At 40.6% G+C, this 26,410-nt stretch overlaps 2 protein-coding genes across 5 annotated transcripts; one reads left to right on the forward strand and one right to left on the reverse strand.

Annotated features, from left to right (window-relative positions):
- Positions 1-256: 256 nt before the first annotated feature.
- LOC111966609 (PRA1 family protein 3) lies at positions 257-5,098 on the reverse strand. The gene is made up of 3 exons (XM_023991409.2): positions 4,882-5,098; positions 3,941-4,158; positions 257-1,391 (listed from the first exon to the last, which is right to left on the reverse strand). The coding sequence occupies exons 1-3, from the start codon at positions 5,058-5,060 to the stop codon at positions 1,213-1,215; spliced, it is 576 nt and encodes a 191-aa protein (XP_023847177.1). The 5' UTR covers positions 5,061-5,098; the 3' UTR covers positions 257-1,212.
- Positions 5,099-5,147: 49 nt separating this feature from the next.
- LOC111966608 (NEDD8-activating enzyme E1 catalytic subunit) lies at positions 5,148-23,264 on the forward strand. Of its 4 annotated transcripts, none has more exons than XM_023991407.2 (17): positions 5,148-5,545; positions 5,638-5,707; positions 10,322-10,433; positions 10,529-10,609; positions 13,825-13,907; positions 14,073-14,153; positions 14,293-14,336; positions 15,809-15,873; positions 16,431-16,586; positions 16,770-16,872; positions 19,781-19,894; positions 20,136-20,189; positions 20,281-20,317; positions 20,420-20,501; positions 20,678-20,778; positions 20,888-21,006; positions 21,099-23,264. In XM_023991407.2, exons 3-17 carry the CDS (start codon positions 10,323-10,325, stop codon positions 21,185-21,187), a joined length of 1,320 nt encoding a protein of 439 aa, XP_023847175.1. In that variant the 5' UTR covers positions 5,148-5,545; positions 5,638-5,707; position 10,322; the 3' UTR covers positions 21,188-23,264. The 4 variants fall into 4 exon arrangements, with proteins under 4 accessions (XP_023847175.1, XP_023847173.1, XP_023847174.1 ...); XM_023991405.2 differs by having other exon boundaries at positions 5,638-5,676; XM_023991406.2 differs by lacking the exon at positions 5,638-5,707.
- Positions 23,265-26,410: the final 3,146 nt, after the last annotated feature.

The following is a 26,410-nucleotide window of genomic DNA, read 5'->3' on the forward strand; positions in this document are numbered from 1 at the left end:
TTTGCTGAGGTTATATATAAAACACAGGAAATCATGTTTTTGACTGCACTGGGCCTTTCATTCTGGGATCTGTATAGCGTCTTAAAATCTAWTTAATCGTTTTATATGAATTACCAATGGTGAGCCCTGGAATTGGATCAATTGGATTGGCATTTTTAATATGCCAAAAAAATATCTCCAAACATCTGGAAAATACAGGAAAATACAATCAGAACCCCTATTTTCAACTACACAACAAAAATACACCAAACATTCATAATGTGTGTAATATTTAATAGTACAGAGGTAACATTCTTGCACTAATCATTTTTCCATCAATACTTCGGTGCCTTACCCTGTCCTTTCTGTAATGCAAACATTTGTTTTCTGCATGCTTTATGCTGAATACACAAGTACAGAAGATTTAGTGATACATGGAAGCACAACTTTAAAATATACAACATGACTACTTCAATTAATAAAGCTGCATTTGCCATTCATTTTCCCATATTGCATAACTATGATCTGATAATGTTCATCTCAAGCCCAACCCACAGGGTCTGAAGTAACAAGAGGGACATTATTGCTACTTGTCAATAAGCAGTCACTGGTCCAGTGAACATAAGGGGGAGCCCAGCGACACCAGTTCAGCTTAAGAGGAAATACAGCGATGGTTATTCTTCTGAGGCAGCAAATAAATTGGTTCTGATTGATTAAATGCTTTGATATCTTTAAAAAAAGATCATTCAAAATGCTACGCTACTGAACACAATTGGTTTAACATGCAATAGTTATTGCATTCTGGCATGCAGCTTTTTTTTTGTTGACATTGTACACGCACGCTCAAAAGTCAAATGTGCCTGGATACATATTGCAATTACATAATGACATGTGCATTGTGTGTTTATTTGAATGGACACACAATATACACAGGAACGCTCATGCCTCATTTCATTGTGCCAAGTGCCTTCCCCCTAACATCTGATCCATACACGACAGTACAAATCTTTCTGAAATGCTCCAAAGAAAATCAGGGACTGTGACACAAAATGTACAAAGGTGTTTCAATATAACAAAACAAATGGAGTGAGAATGATAAATAGGGGGAATGCGACACCACTGACATTATATGGGGTACAAATCAACACACTTGATTTTGGTGTTAAAGGAAAAAGCAAACCATGTTGAATTTAATCAGAATGAGGGTGCGGGTGCCATTTTGGCTCTCTCCCCTCAATCCTTGTTTAGCTTTGACTCCAGGAAGTCCTGGATCTTGTTGATCTTCTCCTCCTGTTGGTCTAGCAGATCCAGGATGATGCCCATCGGGGACTTTTTCATGCCCACTCCCTCCATCTTATTCTCCAGTCTGTTCTTCATGTTGCGCAGCCTCAGAGACGCATGAACCAGGATCACTATAGGGAAGAAAGGCAGGATTAGTTTCCTACCCGTTCAGGATGTGCTATCCTCAATGGAGATTCCCATGGTAGCATGTTCCCATTTTGTCAGCTGGAAACATGTTGTAAAAGTGCACACGTGTGCCTTACTCTTACGCAGCTTCAACTGAGAAGGATAATTATTTTCCAGGTATGTTATTATGAAATACAATTGACTAACGGGTTAAGGAGAGGCATCTTTACTTCCCTCGTCAGAGATGCTGACTGCATGATGTAAGCCAGTAAATGTAGTGGAGTCTATAGTACAGACAGTACATAGCAACCACGTCGGCAGCCACAGGACAGCCCTCTTGGGATAGCCTGTGTCACATACTGACTGCCTCCTGTTTTTCCACCACAATGTTACAGTTGTTGCCTGTACTTTTCTCAGAACCACCAATTGCCCTAAACATTGTGTTCTGTACTGTGTATTTCAGACTGTAGCAGTTTGTCTAGGCCAGCATTTCACAACTCCAGTCTACTCCAACACCATAAACTTTTGTTGTAGCTCCGGACAAACTCACCTGAATCAACTTAACGAGGGCTTGATGATTAGTTGAATAAGGTGTGCTCGTCCAGGGCTACAATTAAAATATGTACTGTTTGGGGTACTCGAGGACTGGAATTAGGAAACACTGGTCTAGGCTATTTATTTTCAAAACAGTGGCACATGCATTCTCCATATTGAACCCATAAAATCAGTGAGAGTAGTTAAATAAAGGGTAAATAAACAAATCTGTTTGCTCCATCTTCTGAGACTCATCCCCCATGTTTGCACCTACCCCATTCATAGACGCTAACTGCTTTAGCATCTATTGACGATAGTATCTGCTGACCAGGGAACTTATGTTAAGAGCCCAGACTCTTGCTCTAAACATTAACACGCATCTCTTGCGTTGCGGCACGGTTTTGGAAACATAAGAAATGTATATTTCATATCAGCGAGAAAAGATTTAACAAAAAAAGGTTAAATTACTACACACCTTTATTGGGTTAGGGTTCCCACATGGCCATATTTCCATGTTACAGCACTTGTTAATGGAAAACAGACGGAAGATGGAGTGGACCATACTGCTTTAACAAAGTTTCAGTCAACAGTAACTGTGTATTTTGCATTTGTGAAATAATTTTTTATGTGATATGAAAGTAGAGGTATTTATGTTTCTTGGCAATACTTTCTTTGCTGTCGAGTCTGAAAAAAGATCTTAGAAATGTCTGTTTACAGTAGGGATGGGTGTTTAATGTTTGATTATTTGAGTACTCATGATTTTTTGGGGAGTATATTTTTAGAACACAAGGCCCACTATGGGGAAAAAGTTTTGCGCATTTATCTATACTGCACAAAAATATAAATGCAACAATATAAAAGATTTTACTGAGTTACAGTTCATATAAGGAAATCAGTCAATTGAAATAAATTCATAAGGTCCTCATCTATGGATTTCACAACTGGGAATACAGATATCCATCTGTTCGTCACAAATACCTTTAAATTAAAAAAAAGAGGTAGGGGCGTGGATCTGGTGTGACCACCATTTGCCTCATGCAGCGCGACACATTTCCTTCTCATAGAGGTGATCAGGCTGTTGATTGTGGACTGTGGAATGTTGTCCCACTCCTTTTCAATGGCTGTGCGAAGTTGCTGAATATTGATGGGAACTGGAACACACTATTGTACACTTGGATCCAGAGCATCCCAAACATGCTCAATGGTTGACATATCTGATGAGTATGCTTGTTGCATTCATATTTTTGTCCAGTGTATATTAAATCCATGTTATGTATGAGATATGCCTCTTGCATGTGTGTAGATGGTGGGCGTGTTGCATAGAAATTAATAGTTCCTGGAAAGATGCTGGGAAGTGCTAGATGTGCAGCAGCTAAGATGGTGAGGAACAAAACATGGATTTCATATTTTTGAGGGGGTTCCGTTGATTTTTGCAGAACCACCTGCAACTGGAAACTGACATTTCTAAGATACTTCTTACACCAAATCGAAAATGAAGAAAGTATCGTCAAGGACAGGTTAGTTGAAAAATCTATGGTGGCAGTTTGTATGGGGCTTTCCTGTAACAGGATTACACCCTGATGAAGACAGCTTGGCTGTCGAAACGTTGGATATTACATTTTTGCATCTGAGCTCCTAGAGTGTGCGGCTCTCCTTTATTTTCAAGTTTTCTACTCCGCTTGCCAGCACCTCGCCTAAATAGGTGTGCGTTCTTTTTCTTCTAGCTTTCCTGTAACAGCCAGTAATGGACACCAAAAATCTTTGGTTATATCACATTATCTTGCGCACAATATGTAGCTAGTTTGCACCAGATTCCAATGGAGTTACCATTGCAAAAGGCCTGGAAGCTAGGATAAATCTACATGCTAGTTACTGTGTGCATACTTGTGCATTGTGTGACTATCAGGATTCTGACCCTATGGGCTGAATTCCCAGACACAGATAAAGCCTAGTCTTGTACAAAGATCTTAATCTGTGTCCAAAAAGCTGGCCCTATGAGTGTAGAATGTTTGAGACTCACACAACAAGGGAAAAGTAATGCCGAAAATGAAGACCATCACTCCACCACACAGCGACAGCAGGAAGTAGCTCGTTCCCATGACAGCGATGACAAACAGAGTGGGGTTCTTCTTCTTGAAGTTCTTGATGAAATTCTTGTTCTCTCCTGCCCACACCGAGCCCATGAAGACCAGAGAGACCACCGCACCGCCCAGAAACATGCCAAGAGGGTTCAGAAACCTACACAACAGAAGGGAAACACAGATTACACAACCTCTAAATCCACTCAAACGCTATACATGGCAATGCAAAATAACAATTGGGGCTCTAAAACACAAAACATGTAATGATGAGCACAACCTGGTGGCTGGAATAAGATCAACACCTTTACATTATTTATTTATTTTTATCTGAGCCATTTTCTAAAGTAATATCATAACTTTCAAGCTACTGTAGCTGCAATTTAGTAATTAGGATGCATACAAAGCTGTTCCTCAGGTATCTTATCAATTGTATTAATAGCATACTTTGACATGGATCAGTGTGTGGCTGAGATAAGGACCCAACAGCTGGGAAAACTTGCAGCATCCATGTGGTGTCATTGTCAGGTCGACTCAAGAGACTATTACTATGTTCATCATGGCTCCCATGATTCAAAAAAATGTCACACACAGTTGCTGGCAGCTGATTCAGGAAGTGGTGTAATGACATTTGTTTTTAGCAGGCCAACTACAGTAGCTAATGCCAGACTCCATTCCAATTCCATGACATGACTGGATCTCTTATTTTGTCGTTGCAGTAATATGAAAATGTATATAGGGACTGCGCATTGCTATGAATAAATGCCCATGACTGGCGCGTGGATCGGAATGCAGGCTAATCAAAGAAACGAGTTATCTATCTAGCTAGCTATAGCAGCTGGGTGGATAATACTAGGAAGCTCGCGCTGTCATGCTGACTTACCCCACGATCAGGAAAACCACTATGGCCACGGCGAAATAATTGGTCTGATAGTATAACAAGTTGCTGATCACCCTGTTGTTCCATTTAGCTAAATCTCCGAAGTCGGGTTTTGCAAATCGATCAGCTCCTGGGAAGAAGTCATCCCATGGTCTAAGTGGTGCAAGCTCCATACTCGCCATCTCTGAGTTTCACTGCGCGAGTATTTTGACTGATCAGCTGATCAAATCAGTTCTCGTTCTTAGCAGTTCAGCTTCTCGCGAGAGTAGGACAAGCGCAGTAATGTTGATGTGAATCAAAATTACGTTGTGCTTCACCCAATTTTTTTATACAGTCTATGGCTTCACCTTATGCCGCGTTTAAAACAAATGGGAAGTCAGAAATCTCCGACTTCCGAGCATTAACGAACTCGGAAAAAACGAAATATCGTTTTGAACYGTCATCCAACTCAGAATCTCGAGCATCTTTCTATAGCTCCGACCTGAATATCACTGACGTGATGATTTGACCTCGGTTTTCCTGAGTTCTCAGTTGTCTTGAAAGCACCATTATAACTCAGTGTGCAAAATTTGAGCACATAATGCTAACGCAGGTTTGATTTTTATGAATATACAGTACAGGCACTGGGGACATGGCAGCGTGAAAGTATGGCGGATGCTGAAGAGCCGTAAGTAACGTTACCAAAATAGATATTGTAGCTGACAGAAATATGCTGCTTTAAAACAAGCATTGAACCTTCTTTTATTCTCTCATTTTTAGGGAGAAGAAAAGAAGGAAAATAGAGGAGCTGACTGAGAAGTTAGTGACGAAATGCTTGAAACTGTCAGCAGTAGGTTTGAGTTGAGTTGCACAACTAGTTAGCTAGCATGGAGTGTGGAAATTCATTCATTCAACAATTTCAGTTTTGGAAATTGGCCCAATTCAAGTAGTTAGCTAGTTTACTATAACGATCAGGCAAATATTAGCTAGGAATAATAGGCCTAGTCAAAGTGTACCAAATCTAACCTCGGCCAGAGGCTCTAGCTCTGCAATATCAAAGAAGACCAGTTAGTTATGGTAACGTTAGCTAGCCCTTGATCATGACGCTCAGTTCAACACAGATGAAAATCGGGTAACAAATAACGTTAGGTAACTTATCTAGTTTACCAGCCTGGAGCATTACACATAAGAGTCAACATTAGACTAAGGCGTATTCTGTATGCGGTAGTTTTGTTAAGAGGTCGACGCTCGGTCTGAACATTAACACGCATCACTTGTGGTACGATTTTGGAAGCATACTGACCTTATCTTTCATATCAGTGAGAAATCATTTTCAGAAAACACAAGGTTAAATTGATAAACACATGGCCATATCTCCATGTTACAGCGCTTGTTTACATTTATAAAATAGAGTCTGGCAGGATATTGACGTTTATGAGATGTAGTGGAGGATAAACGACGTTTACGCACCTTTTTAATTTAGTTAATTATCGTTTACACACTTATTATTGCGTTCCCAGCGTTGGTCAACACTCAGAAGGCTTCTTGATCTGAGTTCTAATCGCGCCTACATTTATGCTTATGGGGGGTGATACATGCCAGAATTAAGCCTCATGAAGCTACTGATACCTCTCACCAAGTCACCTAACGTCTTCCTAGAGCCATAAAATAACGCCATGAATTAACATGGACTGTCAATGGAGACAAGTTTGTTTCTAAGGCGTCAAACTGCCGACGCGATCACGACACGTACACGTCATGTGGACGTAGTGTTCACGTAGCATAACGTGTCACTGACAGGTCATGTGTCAGTTTGCGTGTAAGTTTATTATGAATGATTTTACCCCCAACAACTTAAAAACGTCTACATGTGTTACGTGTTAGTTTAAGTCTCTGTTTAGTATAGCAATTTAACTAGCCTAACGAAGGTCTTGCGCAGCCTAAACATCCCAGGAAAATGTGGATGGTTTATTAAATGCTCTACAATGTAGAGCTATGCCTAATGCAAAATACCAAAAAGTTTGAATTGGTATGGATCTATGCATAGACCAAACAGCTTAACAGAGGCCCTAGGACCATGCCTCATGACTACCTGGCCTGATGTCTCCTTGCTGTCCCCAGTCCACCTGGTCTTGCTGCTGCTCCAGTTTCAACTGTTCTGCCTGCGGCTATAGAACCCTGACCTGTTCACCGGACGTGCTACCTGTCCCAGACCTGCTGTTTTCAACTCTCTTAGAGACAGCAGGAGCGGTAGAGATACTCTGAATGATTGGCTATGAAAAGCCAACTGACATTTAATCCTGAGGTGCTGACCTGTTGCACCCTCTACAACCACTGTGATTATTATTATTTGACCCTGTTGGTCATCTATGAACATTTGAACATCTTGGCCATGTTCTGTTATAATCTCCATCCGGCACAGCCAGATGAGGACTGGCCACCCCTCATAGCCTGGTTCCTCTCTAGGTTCTGGCCATTTCTAGGGTGTTTTTCCAAGCCACTGTGCCTCTACACCTGCATTGCTTGCTGTTTGGGATTTTAGGCTGGGTTTCTGTACAGCTGATGTGAGAAGGGATTTATAAATACATTTGATTGAACAGATAACATTTATTATTCAGGAGAATCCCATTGAATCAGGCTATTAATTTCAGTGCAGGTGCGTTCTTACGCATATCCTTAGACTAAAAGGAACCGTAAACACCCCAGCCTGTTTTGATCACAGATCATGATGAAGCCTGAACATTTAAGCTGTTTGTCATTGATTTATCCCACAATTACCTACGGATTTGATACACATGAAGACCTATATTTAATCTGGAATTGACAAACAAAAGCCTGACTAGGATCCTGACTTTCCCCCACGTCATATTACCAATTAGGGTAAATGTATTCCTATTAATTTGCATAAGCTAACCTTTGCGATTTAATGTTATTTACCATCTTCTGCTTTTTATGAATAAACAGGCATCAGGGTAAACATAATATAATTTTAATGCCCCCCCCACACACACATTAATGTTACTTACCTTACAGATCACAAAGTGAACTAATTTCCTCTCCATTAATATGCAAATACATTTGATTCATACACTGGCTTGTCTGGCTGGCATGTTTTCATTTTAAACAGGCATTCCCTTACCTACACTGAAATAATTTTAGTCCTCAATTATATGATTTTAAAAAGTCATAGCTCATTAGTACACCCTTGTGGTTGAATATATATCTATTGTATGTCTTATGATACAATTAATAATGTTGAACTAACAAATACCATCAAGGGATGCAGTATATGCAATAATGCAGTATATGCAATAATGTTATATACAATTGTATTGTTTACATCAGTTAACTGCTGCAGTTCTCCTCCATATAGCAGGTGATAGAGTGAATACTCTGGAGGCCTGGACACTGCTGTGTGTGCAAAGATAATTACCTTCAGATTGTCTCAACGTCAACAGTGAAGAGGTGACTCCAGGATGCTGGCCTTCTAGGCAGTCTCTCTGTCCAGTGTCTGTGTTCTTTTGCCCATCTTAATCTTTTATTTTTATTGGCCAGTCTGAAATATGGCTTTTTCTTTGTAACTCTGCCTAGAAGGCCAGCATCCTGGAGTCACCTCTTCACTGTTGATCTTGAGACTGGTGTTTTGCAAGTACTATTTAATGAAGCTGCCAGTTGAGGACTTGTGAGGTGTCTGTTTCTCAAACTAGACGCTCTAATGTACTTGTCCTCTTGCTCAGTTGTGCACCTGGGCCTCCCACTCCTCTTTCTATTTTGGTTAGAGCCAGTTTGTGCTGTTCTGTGAAGGGAGTAGTACAGTGTTGTGACAGATCTTCAGTTTCTTGGCAATTTCTTGCATGGAATAGCCTTCATTTCTCAGAACAAGAATAGCCTGAAGAAAGTTATTTCAGAAGAAAGTTATTTGTTTCTGGCAATTTTGTGCCTGTAATCGAACCCACAAATGCTGATGCTCCAGATACTCAACTAGTCTAAAGAAGGTCAGTTTTATTGCTTCTTTAATCAGCACAACATTTTCAGCTGTGCTAACATAATTGAAAAAGGGTTTTCTAATGATCAATTAGCCTTTTTATAATGATAAACTTGATTTAGCGAACACAACGTGCCATTGGAACTGAATAGCACCTATGAACTCCTGAAAGCCGTGGACACAACTCTTATTGGTTGTCTGATGTGGAACTGGTAACAACACAGTCTGTGATTGGCTAACAACATTTAGATCTGTATACAGCGAGGTAAGATATCATACCATGCCATGAGTTGTTGAGGGAAAGACAGAATATCTATAGAGTGGGCATCATCATTTCTAGGCCATTAGCGATAACAGGAAATACACAAGCCATAGGCTACACTATAGTTCAAGGTGGCTATGTCGGAATATCTGCTTGCACGGGAAAACTTGTACATTTTCTAACATTTATGGTTGAGATTTAATTAATATAAATATAAACTATGCACATTATGACTTTCATTAACACGCGATGCAGATGTCTCACAGACGTTAGTAAGGCGTTGGTATCATGTCAGGTGGTACGGTTGCCTAGGCTTATATATGTCCCTTATCACCCCCCCATAAATGCTCGTTATGTTCACCTGCTCCCTCAGATTACCTGGTTAGCAGCGCTTTCATTCACCACTCTGTCCAATGGGAAACTCCGCCCATAACATAGGCTGAGACGTGAAATTAACTACCTCAGCCCAGACCTAAAGTGGCAAGTGTCAGAGAAACCGCGGGAATTTTTTTGAAATCCCTCGACTCCTTCCGTGTCAAAAGACATCCCCCCCAAACAAACCCCCTGACTCTCTGGGAATGATTACACAGTTGTTAGAGTCGCTGATATTTCAGTCTGACGTCTAGCTAGCTCAAAGTACTTAAGTCCTTGAATTTGACTTGCCACTGTTTGTATGAAACCTGAATATTTTTGCTTATGGAAATATATTTCACAGCAGTTTAGATGGTATAATGATTCTCTACACTATACTTGCTTTGTTTGTCACACAAACTGAAACTATTAGAATTTTAGCAACCAGGAAATGGCGGAGCGAATTCTGCTTAGTACACCTTTTAAAACAGCGTCGGGATTGTAGTTCACATGAGCCAGTCGTGGGAGACGCTAACCGCTGATAACTGTAGTAGGGATAATGCAGAATGCCACCTAGAGTTTTGGAGAGCTATTATGGTAGCCAGCTAGTTTCCATTAGCTAGTTAGCAGCAGCAACATCTGCTGCCAATGATGAAATCTGCAGCCTGAATTTTCACATATGATAATCGAAAAATGTATTAGGTACTAGCTAGCTAGTTATACTAGGGAAATCATCATGATGTTAATGTACAGACCTATGTCTACCTAGCTAGCTATCTCATTTTGACTCATCAAACTTGTGGTAAAGGTTTGAATGATTTCTGATTGATATGTGCAGAAGAGCACCGTGTGTTCTCTGTGTGCAGAATGGCTGTAGATGGAGACAGTAGAGACTGGGATGGCCGATGGAACCATGTGAAGAAGTTCCTCGAGAGACCCGGCCCATTCACTCATCCTGACTTTGAGCCAAGCATTGAGGTAAGGAAGGAATAACAAATAGATAACTAATAACATATCCTTTATTTAGGGGATAGAGATAATCATTCACCAAACCAACTCTTTTATGTTCTCAGTCCCTTGGGTTCTTATTGGAGACATGCAAGATCCTGGTCATTGGAGCTGGAGGACTTGGGTGTGAGCTGCTCAAAAATCTGGTATGAGAGTTTATGTCCAGCATCCAGGTGCAAATGCATGCAAGCCTTTTGTTTCTTTGTCTGTTTCTGCACATCAATATCTTAAAGTGGAACTGATAGCGTTTGAACTACTTTGCATATGACATTCCCAGTTTATGCTTCAAAACCAACTTTATAAGAAGTTTTAAAAATAGGTTATATTTTAATCAAAATTCCATGACTTATAATAAGGCATTGTCAGAATACAGTTGAAGTCGGAAGTTTACATACACCTTCTCCAAATACATTTAAACAGAGCTTCATGGTTGAGATGGTGTTCTTCGGCTTGCAAGACTCCCCCTTTTTCCTCCAAACATAACGATGGTCTTTATGGGCAAAACAGTTATTTTTGTTTCATCAGACCAGAGGACATTTCTCCAAAAAGTACAATATTTGTCCCCATGTGCAGTTGCAAACCGTAGACTGGCTTTTTTTAATGGCGGTTTTGGAGCAGTGGCTTCTTCCTTGCTGAGCGGCCTTTCAGGTTATGTCGATATAGGACTCGTCTTACTGTGGATATAGATACTTTTCTACATGTTCCCTCCAGCATCTTTACAAGGTCCTTTGCTGTTGTTCTGGGATTGATTTGCACTTTTCACACCAAAGTACGTTCATCTCTAGGAGACAGAAAGCGTCTCCTTCCTGAGCGGTATGATGGCTGCGTGGTCCCATGGTGTTTATACTTGCATACTATTGTTTGTACAGAGGAATGTGGTACCTTCAGGCATTTAGAAATTGCTCCCAGGGATGAACCAGACTTGTGGAGGTCTACACATTTTTTTCTGAGGTCTTTGCTGACTTCTTTTGATTTTCCCATGATGTCAAGCAAAGAGGCACTGAGTACACTTCCAATTGACTCAAATGATGTCAATTAGCCTATCAGAAGCTTCTTGGAATTTTCCAAGCTGTTTAAAGGCACAGTCAACTTAGTGTATGTAAACTTCTGACCCACTGGAATTGTGATACAGTGAAATAATCTGTCTGTAAACAATTGTTGGAAAAATTACTTGCACAAAGTAGATGTCCTAACCGGCTTGCCAAAACTATAGTTTGTTAACAAGAAATTTGTGTAGTGGTTGAAAAATGAGTTTTAATGACTCCAACCTAAGTGTATGTAAACTTCCGACTTCAACTGTATATGGAAGGAGTTCAATGCATTATTAATATAATTCACCAATACATTTCTTGGTAGTCCAAAAAATATTGCTATCAGGTTGTAAATCCCAGATGGTCTGGCCCATTTTTTGCTGCCTCCACCCATTTGGATGCACTGTTTCAGTTTAAATGGCTCAATATTTTGACCAAAAATGGACGACTGTAACTAAGGCTTGGAATGTCAATACAATCAAACTATCAAGGGCAATGATCAAAAGTCAGTCATAACGTGGCAAATTGGCTAGCGCACGTGTCAAACAAGCGAATATAAGAGTCAAATTGAATCATCTACTTTATGAAATTACAGCCTGATGCGCTTGCTTGTTTACAGCGCGTAGCGGATGGGAATGTTTACAGACAGACATGCCTAGCTAGGCTACTAAAATGTTGCAGTCTGGCTTTGGTTTTTAAGGCTTGATAGTGAGTACGTTTACATGTACACTAGTAATTTGATATTAAACTGATTGTGGCAGAAGGCAGAGTATGGCATTAGTAAACACCTAACTCTGCTTACCTTAATGAGTGTAAAGTCATAATCGAAGTAAGTATACGCCGATTAACACCTGGTTTTCTAAGCAATCTTTCTAATTACTAAAACWTGTAAACAGCATAATCGGCGTTCCAGCGTTGTATTTGATTTGCGCATGTGCCAGCACCGGGTAGCGTAATCCTCAATCGTATGCACCAGTGAAGTGCTGCATAGTTTTTACATACAAATCAGAATTATTTGCGAATTTCTGTATGCATCAAAAGTTCCATCAGTAGCCTGATATCAGATGTGTCCATGTAAACAGGATTATTAGGGAAATCATTATTCTTGTAAAGCATGTCAACTTTTTAAACAAACTATGAAATTGCCGTGAATATCCACAATAATCGCAGTAGGCTAGGTTGGCTACTGTCTACAATACATTTGTATGTCACCATACAGCAATGCTGTATTCAACTGCACCCGTGATCCATGCAGTGCAAAAAAATGAAAAACATGTTTTAAGTTTAAATGTTACAATTTATTGCTACGTTTTTGTTATTCGGCGTTAAGTACTTTTTTGATTAGGGTCGCAGCATYTTATGCATAGCAGCAAAGGCTGTACAAATATGATTTATATTTTTTGGTTTTAATATGTAACAATTCTATATACAGTATTCTATGTTCATAAGTGGACATTTTATAAAGGGACATTTTTTTCTGATAAAACAGTGGCCAGTTTGCGTCCCAGTTTCACGTTTGTAAAAACAAGTAGGCTATATCTGGCCCGCAAATTCGTAGTTTTTTTCAATATGGCCCGTGCACTGATTGAGTTTGACACCATTGGGCTAGCGTATTTATTTAGCAAGCTAAAAGCACAGAGCCTAGCGTTAGTTAGCTAGCTGCTAGGAGGATATCATGTCATTGGACGAGTGTGTGAGTGACCGACTTTTTCCCCTACTCGTTTTTCGGTGGCTACAGCTAGAGATGCTTCGGTCATTTGGTTAGCTAGCAAGAAATGGGAATTGCTTTGCTAGCTCGCTATGCTGAACTTGAACGACTGTTATCCACAGTTAGTATATCTCTTAGTTGTGATCAAATGTATTTGGCATTGATCACATGGGCGGGTAGGCAGGGAAGTTCCTATTTAGTTTTCAAAACATGGGTTGTGACAAGCATGCATTAGCAGGTAAGCTGCAGAAGGACGAGCAGGCTACTATATAATGATGGCAGGCTACTATATAATGATGGAATAATGGCAGGCCCATGTGGCAAATGGCTTATTTGCAAATAGACCGATGATTTTATTAGGTTTTATTGACTGCAGTGTCTATTAATTGTCCAAAAGCACGGCGGCTGTCCCACTCTATATTGCTATTGAATTCTCACATGTCCCTTACTATACGTCATTCCCAAACATTCTATGCATTTATGAAAATAATCATATCTAATTGCTCGCTTGTCAGAAAATGTAAAAGGCCTCATATTATTCCTGGGAGTGTATATGAATAAAATGTCATGTTGCTAAAATGCTGTAAGTTCCACTTTAATGTTTGGTTTTGCCCTGTTCTAGGCCCTGTCAGGTTTTCGTCACATTCATGTTGTTGACATGGATACCATTGATATCTCCAATCTCAACAGGCAGTTCCTTTTCAGGTTTGGCTTGCCATTTTCCCACCTTCTCCTATGTCCATTAGTCTATTACTTTATGATGAATATCAACCTTAGTGTGTTCACGGTTGATAGAAAGAATCTACTGAATGAAAAAGAGTCTTAAGWGTTTACTGTTAAACACACATCTCATCTGTATACCCTGTTTAGGACCAAAGATGTTGGACGGCCAAAAGCAGATGTGGCTGCTGACTTTATCAATGGTCGCGTCCCTGGATGTCAAGTCGTCCCGTATCCTTTGCAACTGACGTGGTGAATACCGGTATGTAGGATTACCCCATACAAATGATTGCATTACTAAGCTTGAGCATGTGAACATTTGTAGAAGTATCTTCTATCATTTATTTTTCTTAAATAGTATCCTGCTCAGACATTTCAACAAAATCCAAGACTTTGATGAATCTTTCTACAGACGTAAGTACAAACTTTGTGTACATTATGGAGTTTTCTAAAATCTTTTGTACCTACGGTGAATTCGGAAAGTATTCAGACCCCTTTARTTTTCCCACATTTTGTTACGTTACAGCCCTATTCTAAAATTGATAAAATAAATATTTTTCCTCAATCTACACACAATACTCCATAATGACAAAGCGAAAACTGTTTTTTTAGAAATTTTAGCAAAATTAATAAACGGAAATACCTTATTTAGATAACTATTCAGACCCTTTGCTGAGACTCGAAATTGAGCTCAGCTACATCCTGTTTCCATTGATCATCCTTGAGATGTAGATGTTTCTACAACTTGATTGGAGTACAACTGTGGTAAATTCAATTGATTGGACATGATTTGAAAAGGCACACACCTGTCTATGTAAGGTCCCGCACTTGACATTGCATGTCAGAGCAAAAACCAAGCCATCAGGTCGAAGTAATTGTCTGTAGTGCTCCGAGTTAGGATTGTGTCAAGGCACAGATCTGGGGAAGGACACAAAAACATTTCTGCAGGATTGAAGGTCGCAAAGAACACAGTGCATTCATTCTTAAATGGAAGAAGTTTGGAACCACCAAGACTTGTCCTAGAGCTGGCTGCCTGGCCAAACTGAGCAATTGGGGGAAAAGGGCCTTGGTCAGGGAGGTGACCAAGAACCCGATGGTCACTCTGAAGGAGCTCCAGAGTTCCTCTGTGGAGATGGGATAATCTTCCAGAAGGACAACCATCTCTGCAGCACTCCACCAATCAGGCCTTTTCTGGTATAGTAGCCAGACGGATGCCACTCCTCAGTAAAAGGCACATGACAGCCCGCTTGGAGTTTTTTCAAAAGGCAACTAAAGACTCTCAGACCAAGAGAAACAAGATTCTCTGGTCTGATGAAACCAAAACCTTTTCCAGAGCCCTCAGGACCTCTGACTGGGGCGAAGGTTTACCTTCCAACAGGACAATGATACTAAGCACACAGCCAAGTCAACGCAGGAGTTGCTTCGGGACAAGTCTCTAAATGTTCTTGAGTGGACCAGCCAGAGCCCGGACTTCGATCGAACATCTCCGGAGAGACCTGAAATTGGCTGTACAGAGCTTGAGAGGATCTGCAGAGAAGAATGGGAGAAACTCCTCAAATACAGGTGTGCCAAGCTTGTAACATCATACCCAAGAAGACTTGAGGCTGTAATCGCTGCCAAAGGTACTGAGTAATGGGTCTGAATACTTATGTAAATGTAATATTTTAGCTTTTTATTTGGAATAACTTAGCAAAAATGACTAAACAGTTTTTGCTTTGTCATTATGCAGTATTGTGTGTAGATTGATGAAAAAAACAAACCATTAATTCAATTTTAGAATAAGGTTGTAACATAACAAAATGTGGAAAAAGTCAAGGGGTCTGAATGCTTTCTGAATGCACTGTAAAACAATGGCTCTGACACACATTTTCTTCTTTTATTTGTAGAATTCCATATTATTGTTTGTGGATTAGATTCCATCATCGCCAGGCGTTGGATGAATGGCATGCTGGTATGTCTTAATATAAACAATATGCTATTTGGACTGTGTGTATATGTCAGGGTTTTTTCTGGATTTAAAAGGGGTTTAGGGGGTGGCATGTCAGGTGGCGTGGCAGGGAGCGTGGCAATGGGCACGGTCGGCACAGCTGGATTTGCATTTTTAGAGGCCCCCAACTTTGCGGTGTAGAGAAATGTTGGAATATATAAGCACATTTCCTGCATTTCTGCAAATTTCTCCATGAAGCTGAGAGAAAAAGTTTGTTTTAATGCAAATTTTCTGCAATTCTACACATTTTGCTGACTGTCTAGCTTTTATTTTGGTGATAACAGAATATATATACTGTAGGTCTATTTATCTTTTAGACCTGATTTATATCTGGGTTTTAGTCATTTAAGTTCACACTGAAAGTGTTTTTCCATCCAGATTTTAATATATTAATTTAAAAAACTGTTTGGATTTAGGCCTCCCGAAAAAAACACTTAGGGAGCCCGCCCAAGGATTTCAATGGCAGACAAATCCCTGTATGTAAAACGTCAGTTCTAACTAACTGAAGACCCCATTTACAGATATCTCTCCTGAGCTACGAGGATGGTGTTCTGGACCCCAGTTCCATCATCCCCCTCATTGACGGTGGGACGGAGGGTTTCAAAGGCAATGCTCGGGTCATTCTGCCTGGCATSACCGCATGCATCGACTGCACCCTGGAACTCTACCCACCACAGGTGCTCCAAGCTCTCTCAGACCTGCCAATTTTTTTGTGTACTACTTCAGTAGCCCACTTCTATGTTAAGTTGGACAGTGATTTGTGTTCTGCAGCCATTTTGTGTTATCAGTGACAACTTGTGTGTGTGTTAAATTGTATATGTGTTGTATAGCATAATTTGATGTATTCTTTTGGTCCATAGATTCATTTCCCCATGTGCACCATTGCGTCTATGCCGCGGTTGCCAGAGCACTGCGTTGAATATGTCAGAATGCTACAGTGGCCCAAAGACAAGCCTTTTGGAGGTACAACCATGAATAACACTACTCTATTCATTGTCACATCARCTCTTGATTGTATCGCCCGTCATAATACCTCCATAACACTATCATAAAGGTTGACATAGTCATAATACATCCACAGCTGTTATAATAGGTAGTAATAATATCTTTTTTCTTTTTGCCCCTTTTTTCGCCCCAATTTCGTGGTATCCAATTGGTAGTTACAGTCTTGTCTCATCGCTGCAACTCCCGTACGGACTCGGGAGAGGCGAAGGCTGAGAGCCGTGCCTCCTCCGAAACACAGCCCAGCCTCTTGACACAATGTACAATTAACCCGGAAGCCAGCCGCACCAATGTGTTGGAGGAAACACCATACACCTGGCGACTGTGTCAGCGTGCACTGCGCCAGGAGTCGCTACTGCACGATGGGACAAGGACATCCCTGCCGGCCAAACACTCCCCTAACCCGGACGATGCTGGGCCAATTGTGCGCCGCCCCATGGGTCTCCCGGTCACGGCCGGCTGCGACGGTCATGGCCGGCTGGACTCGTACTCAGAATCTGTAGTGGCACAGCTAGCACTGGCACAGCTAGCCTTAGACCACCGCGCCACTCGGGTTTGCAATACAGCATTGTCTTTTGGCTGTTTCTGACCTTGCTGATTGCTCTAAGAAAGAGCAGAAACAGCCAGGAAACCTTTAAAAAAAAAAAAAAAAAATAAGGGAGTAGATCAGCTTTAATATGGCAGGTATTTTGTTGCTTCTACCAACGTAATTATCTGCATAATTTCCAATCCCACATATATACTGAACAAAAATATAAAAGCAACATGTAAAGTGTTGGTCCCACGTTTCATGAGCTGAAATAAAATATCCCAGAAATGTTCCATATGCACAAAAAGCTTATTTCTCTCAAATTTTGTGCACAAATTTGTTTACATCCCTGTTAGTGAGCATTTCTCCTTTGCCAAGATAATATCTCAAGAAGCTGATTAAACAGCATGATCATTACACAGGTGTACCTTGTGCTGGGGACAATAAAAGTCCACTCTAAAATGTTCAGTTTTGTCACACGACACAATGCCACATGTCTCAAGTTTTGAGGGAGTGCGCAATTGGCATGCTGACTGCAGGAATGTCCACCAGAGCTGTTGCCAGAGGATTTCTTGTTCATTTCTCACAACCCCTGACCACGTGTAACCATTCCATGACCTCATCTGGCTTCTTCACTTTTTCTTCTTTCCTTCTGTAATAATGGCTGGTCCTGGCTCCCTAGTGGGTGGGCATGGCTCCCAAGTGGGTGGGCCTATGCCCCCTTAGGCCCTTAACCATAGATTAGGTCCTAATTCATGTGTTTTAATTGACTGATTTCCTTATATGAACTGTAACTCAGTGAAATCGTTAATTGTTGCGTTTAAGTAATAAGGCACAAGGGGGTGTGGTATATGGCCAATATACCACGGCTAAGCTCTGTTCATGTGCGCAACGTAGAGTGCCTGGATACAGCCCTTAGCCGTGGTATGTTGGCCATATACCACAAACACCTGAGGTGCCTTATTGCTATTATAAACTGGTTACCAACGTAATTCGAGCAGTAAAAATACATGTTTTGTCATTCCTGTGGTATACTGATATACCACGGCTGTCAGCGAATCAGCATTCAGGGCTCAAATTACCCAGTTTATAATTATATTTTGTGTGTGTGTGTACACACACATACGTACATACATACATACATACATACATAGGTGTGTGTACATACATACATGCATACATACCCGTAAAACATCAGTCTCAACGGCAACAGTGAAGAGGCGACTCCGCGATTCTGGCCTTCTAGGCAGAGTTGCAAAAAAAGGATTAAGATGGGCAAAAGAACACAGACACTGGACAGAGGAACTCTGCCTAGAAGGCCAGCATCCCGGAGTCTTCTCTTCACTGTTGACGCTGAGACTGGTGTTCTGAGGGTACTATTTAATGAAGCTGCCAGTTGAGGACTTGTGAGGCGTCTGTTTCTCAAACTAGACACTCTAATGTACTGTCTTCTTGCTCAGTTGTGCACTAGGGCCTCCCACTACTCTTTCTATTCTGGTTAGAGCCAGTTTGTACTGTTCTGTGAAGGGAGAACAAGTATAGACTGAAGAGTTTCAGGCTGAAGAGCCTGTAATCAAACTCACAAATGCTGATGCTCCAGATACTCAACTAGTCTAAAGAATGACAGTTTTTTTTATTCCTTTAATCAGGACAACAGTTTTCAGCTGTGCTAACATGGTTGCAAAAGGGTTTTCTAATGATCAATTAGCCTTTTTAAAATGATGGTTGGAACTTGGATTAGCTAACAACGTGCCACTGGAACACAGGAGTGATGGTTGCTGARAATGGGCCTCTGTACGCCTATGTAGATATTCCATTAAAAAACAGCRGTTTCCAGCTACAATAGTCATTTACAACATTAACAATGTCTACACTGTATTTCTGATCAATTTGATGTTATTTAAATGGACAATTTTTTTGTTGCTTTTCTTTCAAAAAGAAGGACATTTCTAAGTGACCCCAAACTTTTGTGTGTGTGTGTATATATCTATAACCCTACCTCATTGMAGTAAACTAAATAAATATATTTTTGTTCTTTGTTATTTTCCTGTAAACCTACCACCCTCCCCTAATTAGAGTAAATTAATGGACAACAATACAGCTTATACATGCTATGTACATTTGCTGGACAGTATGTTTTACATTAGTTATCTTTTTGTTTGTTTTTAGTCCCAGCCTTCAGCTACTCTCAACCTCACCCACCCCTCCCCAAACTGTGGTATTGCACAATGTGCCTTTTGGTGGTCATAATTCCTTAACACTATCATAAAGATCAACATAATACCCATTTATAACAGATAATGGCAGCTAATGACAGTCCGGCTCTTGTCTGTCCCTCAGATGGTGTTGGTTTGGATGGGGATAACCCTGAGCACATCCAGTGGGTGTTCCAGAGGGCCCAGGAGAGAGCTGTTGACTACAGCATCACAGGAGTCACATACAGACTCACACAAGGTGAGGAGAACCATACTGTAACACTCTGTCCTGGAGATGGTAAAACTCATGTTTTACCAGCTTTCAGCCATACATACTGTATAGTACACACAATTTGCTGTCAATTCCATTTTCAATTAGAATTTAAAAATGTTTTTTTATTGAAGTTGTATTGACACCAACTCCCCCGCTTACAAGTATTGGTTGCTGAAATCTGTGAACAGTGGAGTTAAAGATTTCTTTTGACATGGCTTTGCCTCAGGTGTCGTGAAAAGGATCATCCCTGCTGTGGCGTCAACTAATGCTGTAATAGCTGGTAGGAAACCCTTAATGACTGTCATTGGGTTTTATCTTGAAGAATCCTAAAGTAAAGTGTAACATATTCACCTTTTTGTGTTGCTTTGTAGCTGCCTGCTCCACTGAAGTTTTTAAAATAGCTTCAAGGTTAGTACTATGACTCATCCCTTTTTCACATGATGGACTCACTGGAGAGTAGGTCAATTCCATACTAGGTATCATTCATATTACCTTTCTCTGACTTTGCAGCACTTCTATTCCACTGAATAATTATCTGGTATTTAATATTGTGGACGGACTGTACACCTACACCTTTGAGGCAGAGCGAAAGGTTAGTAATGTTTTCGATGTACCCAGATGAGTGTCCTTAATGGATATATATTTGCCCATTTTTTATTTAGGAGATCTGTATTAATGTTACTGACGATGCTATTGACACACAAGGCTATAAGGGTATGGCGTGCTTTCAGGCTACTTGTGCCTTCATGCTCTTGTTTGGTCCGACAGGAGAACTGCTCAGCTTGTAGCCAGGTGCCCCAGGATCTACAGTTCCCACCCTCTGCCAAGCTACAGGAGGTCCTGGAGTACTTGACAGAGAATTCCTCCCTGTGAGTACATCTCCTAGTAACCAGATCGACTGATATTGATGTCTGCCATGTCTTCACACAGAAGAGGCTGTTTTTTATGGTTACTGAAGTGTAAGTTATTGTTTTCCAGACAAATGAAATCCCCAGCCATCACAGCAACCCTGGACGGGAAAAATAAGACACTGTATTTACAGACTATAGCTTCAATTGAAGAAAGAACTAGACCAAACCTTTGCAAAACCTTGAAAGGTAAGATGCGTGCATTGCATGTGTGTGGTAGATCATATAAAGCTATGTGTTTATTTCAGCCATCTTGTAAATGTAATGTTGTGTTGTTGCAGAACTGGGATTGTCTGATGGACAGGAACTAGCAGTGGCGGATGTCACCACACCTCAGACTGTCCTCTTCAAGTTGAAACTCACCTCTTAAAGGGCTAGTGCAGTCATAAATGTGATTTTCTTATGTTTTATCTATATTTCCACACTGAGGTTGGAATAATTCTGTGAAATTGTGAAAATTATGATAATACCCTTTTAGTGTAAGCGTTGTTTGAAAAGAACGCCTGAAATTTCAGGTAATTTTGCATGGGTGTAGTTTTGGCCTGACTGGCGACATTACCGGGCGGTGTTAATAGACCAATAACAGAGTTCCAAACCTCTGCCAATAACATCTAGTTTTCAGGTTACATATCCCTCCCATTAAGCTTCTCCAATTAGGTGCCTCACTCAGACTACTCCCAGACAGTCCTAARGAAATTATTGCTTGAGAAAWMGCTTTTTGCTAAGAAGCTATTTTTGTTTCTTTTTTACAATTGTTTTCAATTAAAATCACAGTAAGGTACTTAATTGTTACCCAGAAATAATTTGATATTGAGATAATAACGACTGCATTGGACCTTTTTTWAAATGCAGAATCTGTCGACATTTGACAACCTTTGGGGAGAAAGTAGCAAGTGATACAGCGTGGCATGGTTTTAATATATTTTAGTCTGATAATGTATATACGATAATTTTCTCTGTCGTATTGGCCCATTATGGGAGGTAGCTGATGGCCATCAACTTTCTATATCACTATATGTGGAATCAGTCTGTGAAAATGTTTCTTAATGTTTTACTCCTAAATGTTTGCTCCAAATGGCTGTCTTCTTTCCCTCACTCAAAAGAGCAGTAGTTTTATATAGGGTACCAGTCAAAAGTTTGGACACACCTACTCATTCCAGGGTTTTTGTTTATTTTAATTATTTTCTACATTGTAGAATAACAGTGAAGACATCAAAACTATGAAATAACACATATGGAATCATGTAGTAACCAAAAAAGTGTTAAACACATCAAAATATATTTTAAGTTCTTCAAAGTAGCCACTCTTTGCCTTGATGACAGCTTTGCAACCAGCTTCACATGGAATGCTTTTCCAACAGTCTTGAAGGAGTTCCCACATATGCTGAGCACTTCTTGGCTGCTTTTCCTTCACGCTGCGGTCCAACTCATCCCAAACCATCTGTTGGGTTGTGGTTGGGTGATTGTGGAGGCTATGTCATCTGATGCAGCACTCCATCACTCTCCTTCTTGGTCAAATAGCCCTTACACAGCTTGGATGTGTGTGTTTTGGTCATTGTCCTGTTGAAAAACAAATGATAGTCCCACTAAGCGCAAACCAGATGGGATGGTGTTTCGCTGTAGAATACTTTGGTAGCCTTGCTGGTTAAGTTTCTTGGCCCAAGTAAGTCTCTTCTTCTTATTGGTGTCCTTTAGTAGTGGTTTCTTTGCAGCAATTTGACCATGAAGGCTGGATTCACACAGTCTCCTATGAACAGTTGATGTTGAGATGTGTCTGAACTCTGAAGCATTTATTTGGGCTGCAATTTCTGAGGCTGGTAACTCTATTGAACTTATCCTCTGCAGCAGAGGTAACTCTGGGTCTTCCATTCCTGTGGCAGTCCTCATGAGAGCCAGTTTCATCTGCACTTGAAGAAACTTTCAAAGTTCTTGAAATCTTTCAGATCACTGACCTACATGTCTTAAAGTAATGATGGACTGTCGTTTCTCTTTGCTTATTTGAGCTGTTCTTGCCATAATATGGACTTGGTCTTTTACCAAATAGGGCTGTCTTCTGTATACCACCCCTACCTTGTCACAACACAACTGATTGGCTCAACCACATAAAGAAGGAAAGAAATAACACAAATTAACTTTTAACAAGGCACACCTGTTAATTGAAATGCATTCCAGATGTCTACCTCATGAAGCTGGTTGAGAGAATGCCAAGAGTGTGCAAAGCTGTCATCAAGGCAAAGGGTGGCTACTTTGAAGAATCTGAAATATATTTTGATTTGTTTACCACTTTTGGTTACCACATGATTCGTAATGTTATTTCATAGTTTTGATGTCTTCACTATTATTCTACAATGTAGAAAATATAAATGAGTAGGTGTGTCTAAACATTTAGCTGGTACTGTTTGTAATTATGACAAACTGTGCTGCAATAAAGTGTTTTGATAATGAAAGTTGTCTCAAAGAGGGTTTCCTTAGTCTGCACTAGATCGACGCTATACACCTAACACACCACTYACATAGCATGATTTGATTAGAGGTGGTTTCACCAACCCAAATTAATTGAACTTTTTAGGATATTGATCATTAGATTTTTTTTTGTATATGGTTAAGTAGTTCCTGGACTCTGGCTAAACTACATAGACTAGCCCAGATTTCAATTAAATAAATTGTAAATGGGGCATTTTGTAGTCGACTTAAAGAAATTACGAGTTGACACCTATTTTACTAAGCACAATAGGAGGACTAGTACCATGGTCTGCACATGAGGTTAGCGGCTGTAAAATACTTCTGTGGTGCGTTCAGGTTTGCTACATTGTGGAGCAAAAACGTTATTGAACAGACTTTGAGGTATGTTTGCTCTAGTGGAGGCTCCTTAGAGGAGGAAGGGGAGGACCATCCTCTTCACCAAATTTCATTAAAATATTGGAACATTAAAGTTATCCTGTTTAGATAAAACTTCTACACGTATTCACACGTCACCAAATAATTTATTAAAACCCTGTTTTGCAAAGGTCTACAGTAGCCTCAACAGCACTCTGTAGGGTAGCACATAGTGTAGCCGGAGGGTACCTCTGCGCAGTACTTTGTTCAACTTATCTAATCAGTTATTGTTTTCTTGCTCAAACCGCGAGCATCACATGTCAAACTCAGACATTTCTCTCAAAACACAGGGATGTCAATTCGCACAGGACTAGTATTATCAGAGGATCTTGGAGTTCGCCAAAAAACTAGGTTATTCTGGCTGGAATTGTTATACTCCTGCCATGTAAAAATTACTGACATGGCAGATTCGGACAGGAGTAAAATTACAGATGTGCTGTTTTGTGCTCATGCACATAATTACATTACCCAACATCCCCCAGTAAAACTAATCCTGTCCAAATAGGGCTATAGACTATACACAGTAATTATGACAAATTCCAGAGGACCTCGTCCAACCTATCAGAGCTCTTCCAGCATGAACTGTCATGTTGTCCACCCAATCAAAGGATCAGAGAATGAATCTAGTAATGGAAGCAGAAGCATAAAATGTGGAGAGTAGTTGACTCAAAGAGAAAGACAATAGTTTAAATTAATTTCTTCAAAAATTAAGAAGCAAGAGATGGCTATATTTAAAAAAAAAAAAAAAAAATGTTGCTTACTTAGCTTGTGAATGCAGCTAGCTAGTTTAGCCGACTCAAACACCCAGCTCAAACAGAGGGTTGCTATGTTACTTAACTGGCTATGGCTATCCGACACCGGAACTCTTCCAAGTAAGCTTTTGGTACCCGCCGGTAACTGCTAAACTGCTTGATAACTGTACACTGTATTCCATGATTGTAGCGGGTTTACTAACACGTTAGTTCAAGTAGCTATGTTGACTTGACATTAGCTAACATGGTGACAACGATGTAGGCTGTGTGTAGCGGTTATGATATTTAGGTTAGACTAGGAAATGTTTTTTCGTCTGGTCACAGACCGCTGTTGTGTTCTGCACTTTAGTCCAGAAGCTAGGGGAAAAGGTGAGAGGAGGAGAGTGCGTAGATGCAAGAAAGAATTATCCAACAATCAATCAATCAATCAAATGTATTTTATATAGCCCTTCGTACATCAGCTAATATCTCGAAGTGCTGTACAGAAACCCAGCCTAAAACCCCAAACAGCAAGCAATGCAGGTATAGAAGCACGGTGGCTAGGAAAAACTCCCTAGAAAGGCCAAAACCTAGGAAGAAACCTAGAGAGGAACCAGGCTATGAGGGGTGGCCAGTCCTTTCCTTGGCTGTGCGGTGGAGATTATAACAGAACATGGCCAAAATGTTCATAAATGACCAGGGATCATGCTGTTTATATGTGGCTGCTATGATTTTAGTATCCGTAGTAGCCTAAACGTATCACTGTTACTTTGAGCTGGGTGAATGGAATATGAATGACAGTCATCCAATATGCTGTAATAGAAATAAGGCCATGCTCGTAAAAAATATAATCGTCCTCCTCATCTTTAAATGCACTGACTGCCACTGGTTTGTTCCCATTTGATGGTGTGGGGTGGCTAGAAGCAATGAGTGAGGTATTTAAAGGACAGTGGTCATGCTGACATCGTTCACCAACCCATCCCCGTTTTCAACTTGTCTTTCAGTACAGCACCATTTCCGTTCAATTACTGAATGCAGCCCTGGTACAGGATTCATACCACGCAGTGAGTGAGCTGATCAAATGTACCCACACACTATCACTGTGTTAAATCGGCATAAGCTCCTTAGTCCTTACGTATCTTATTGAATGAGGTTTGGTGTGGTATGGAGACAGATGGTTTTCTTGATTAAGTTATTTAATGATGAGAAAGCCTCATGGCATGCTAAACAGTCAGTATCATGCGAAAACTGGTGTGTTGTGTCCTCATGTAGTCATTTAGCTCTGGGGAAGTACATCATACCCATTCACACGTTTTGCCCCAGTAGCGACTGCATGAAGATATGATACCTGTGAGTTTCCAAATTAGTCCATCAATGATGAGAGGATAGCTCTGAAGCATGGGCTGGAATATACACTGCTCAAAAAAATAAAGGGAACACTTAAACAACACAATGTAACTCCAAGTCAATCACATTTCTGTGAAATCAAACTGTCCACTTAGGAAGCAACACTGATTGACAATAAATTTCACATGCTGTTGTGCAAATGGAATAGACAAAAGGTGGAAATTATAGGCAATTAGAAGACACCCCCAAAAAAGGAGTGATTCTGCAGGTGGTGACCACAGACCACTTCTCAGTTCCTATGCTTCCTGGCTGATGTTTTGGTCACTTTTGAATGCTGGCGGTGCTCTCACTCTAGTGGTAGCATGAGACGGAGTCTACAACCCACACAAGTGGCTCAGGTAGTGCAGTTCATCCAGGATGGCACATCAATGCGAGCTGTGGCAAAAAGGTTTGCTGTGTCTGTCAGCGTAGTGTCCAGAGCATGGAGGTGCTACCAGGAGACAGGCCAGTACATCAGGAGACGTGGAGGAGGCCGTAGGAGGGCCAAAACCCAGCAGCAGGACCGCTACCTCCGCCTTTGTGCAAGGAGGTGCACTGCCAGAGCCCTGCAAAATGACCTCCAGCAGGCCCAAAATGTG

This window comes from Salvelinus sp. IW2-2015, linkage group LG7 (assembly GCF_002910315.2).
Source record: "Salvelinus sp. IW2-2015 linkage group LG7, ASM291031v2, whole genome shotgun sequence".
NCBI classification, from domain to species: domain Eukaryota; kingdom Metazoa; phylum Chordata; class Actinopteri; order Salmoniformes; family Salmonidae; genus Salvelinus; species Salvelinus sp. IW2-2015.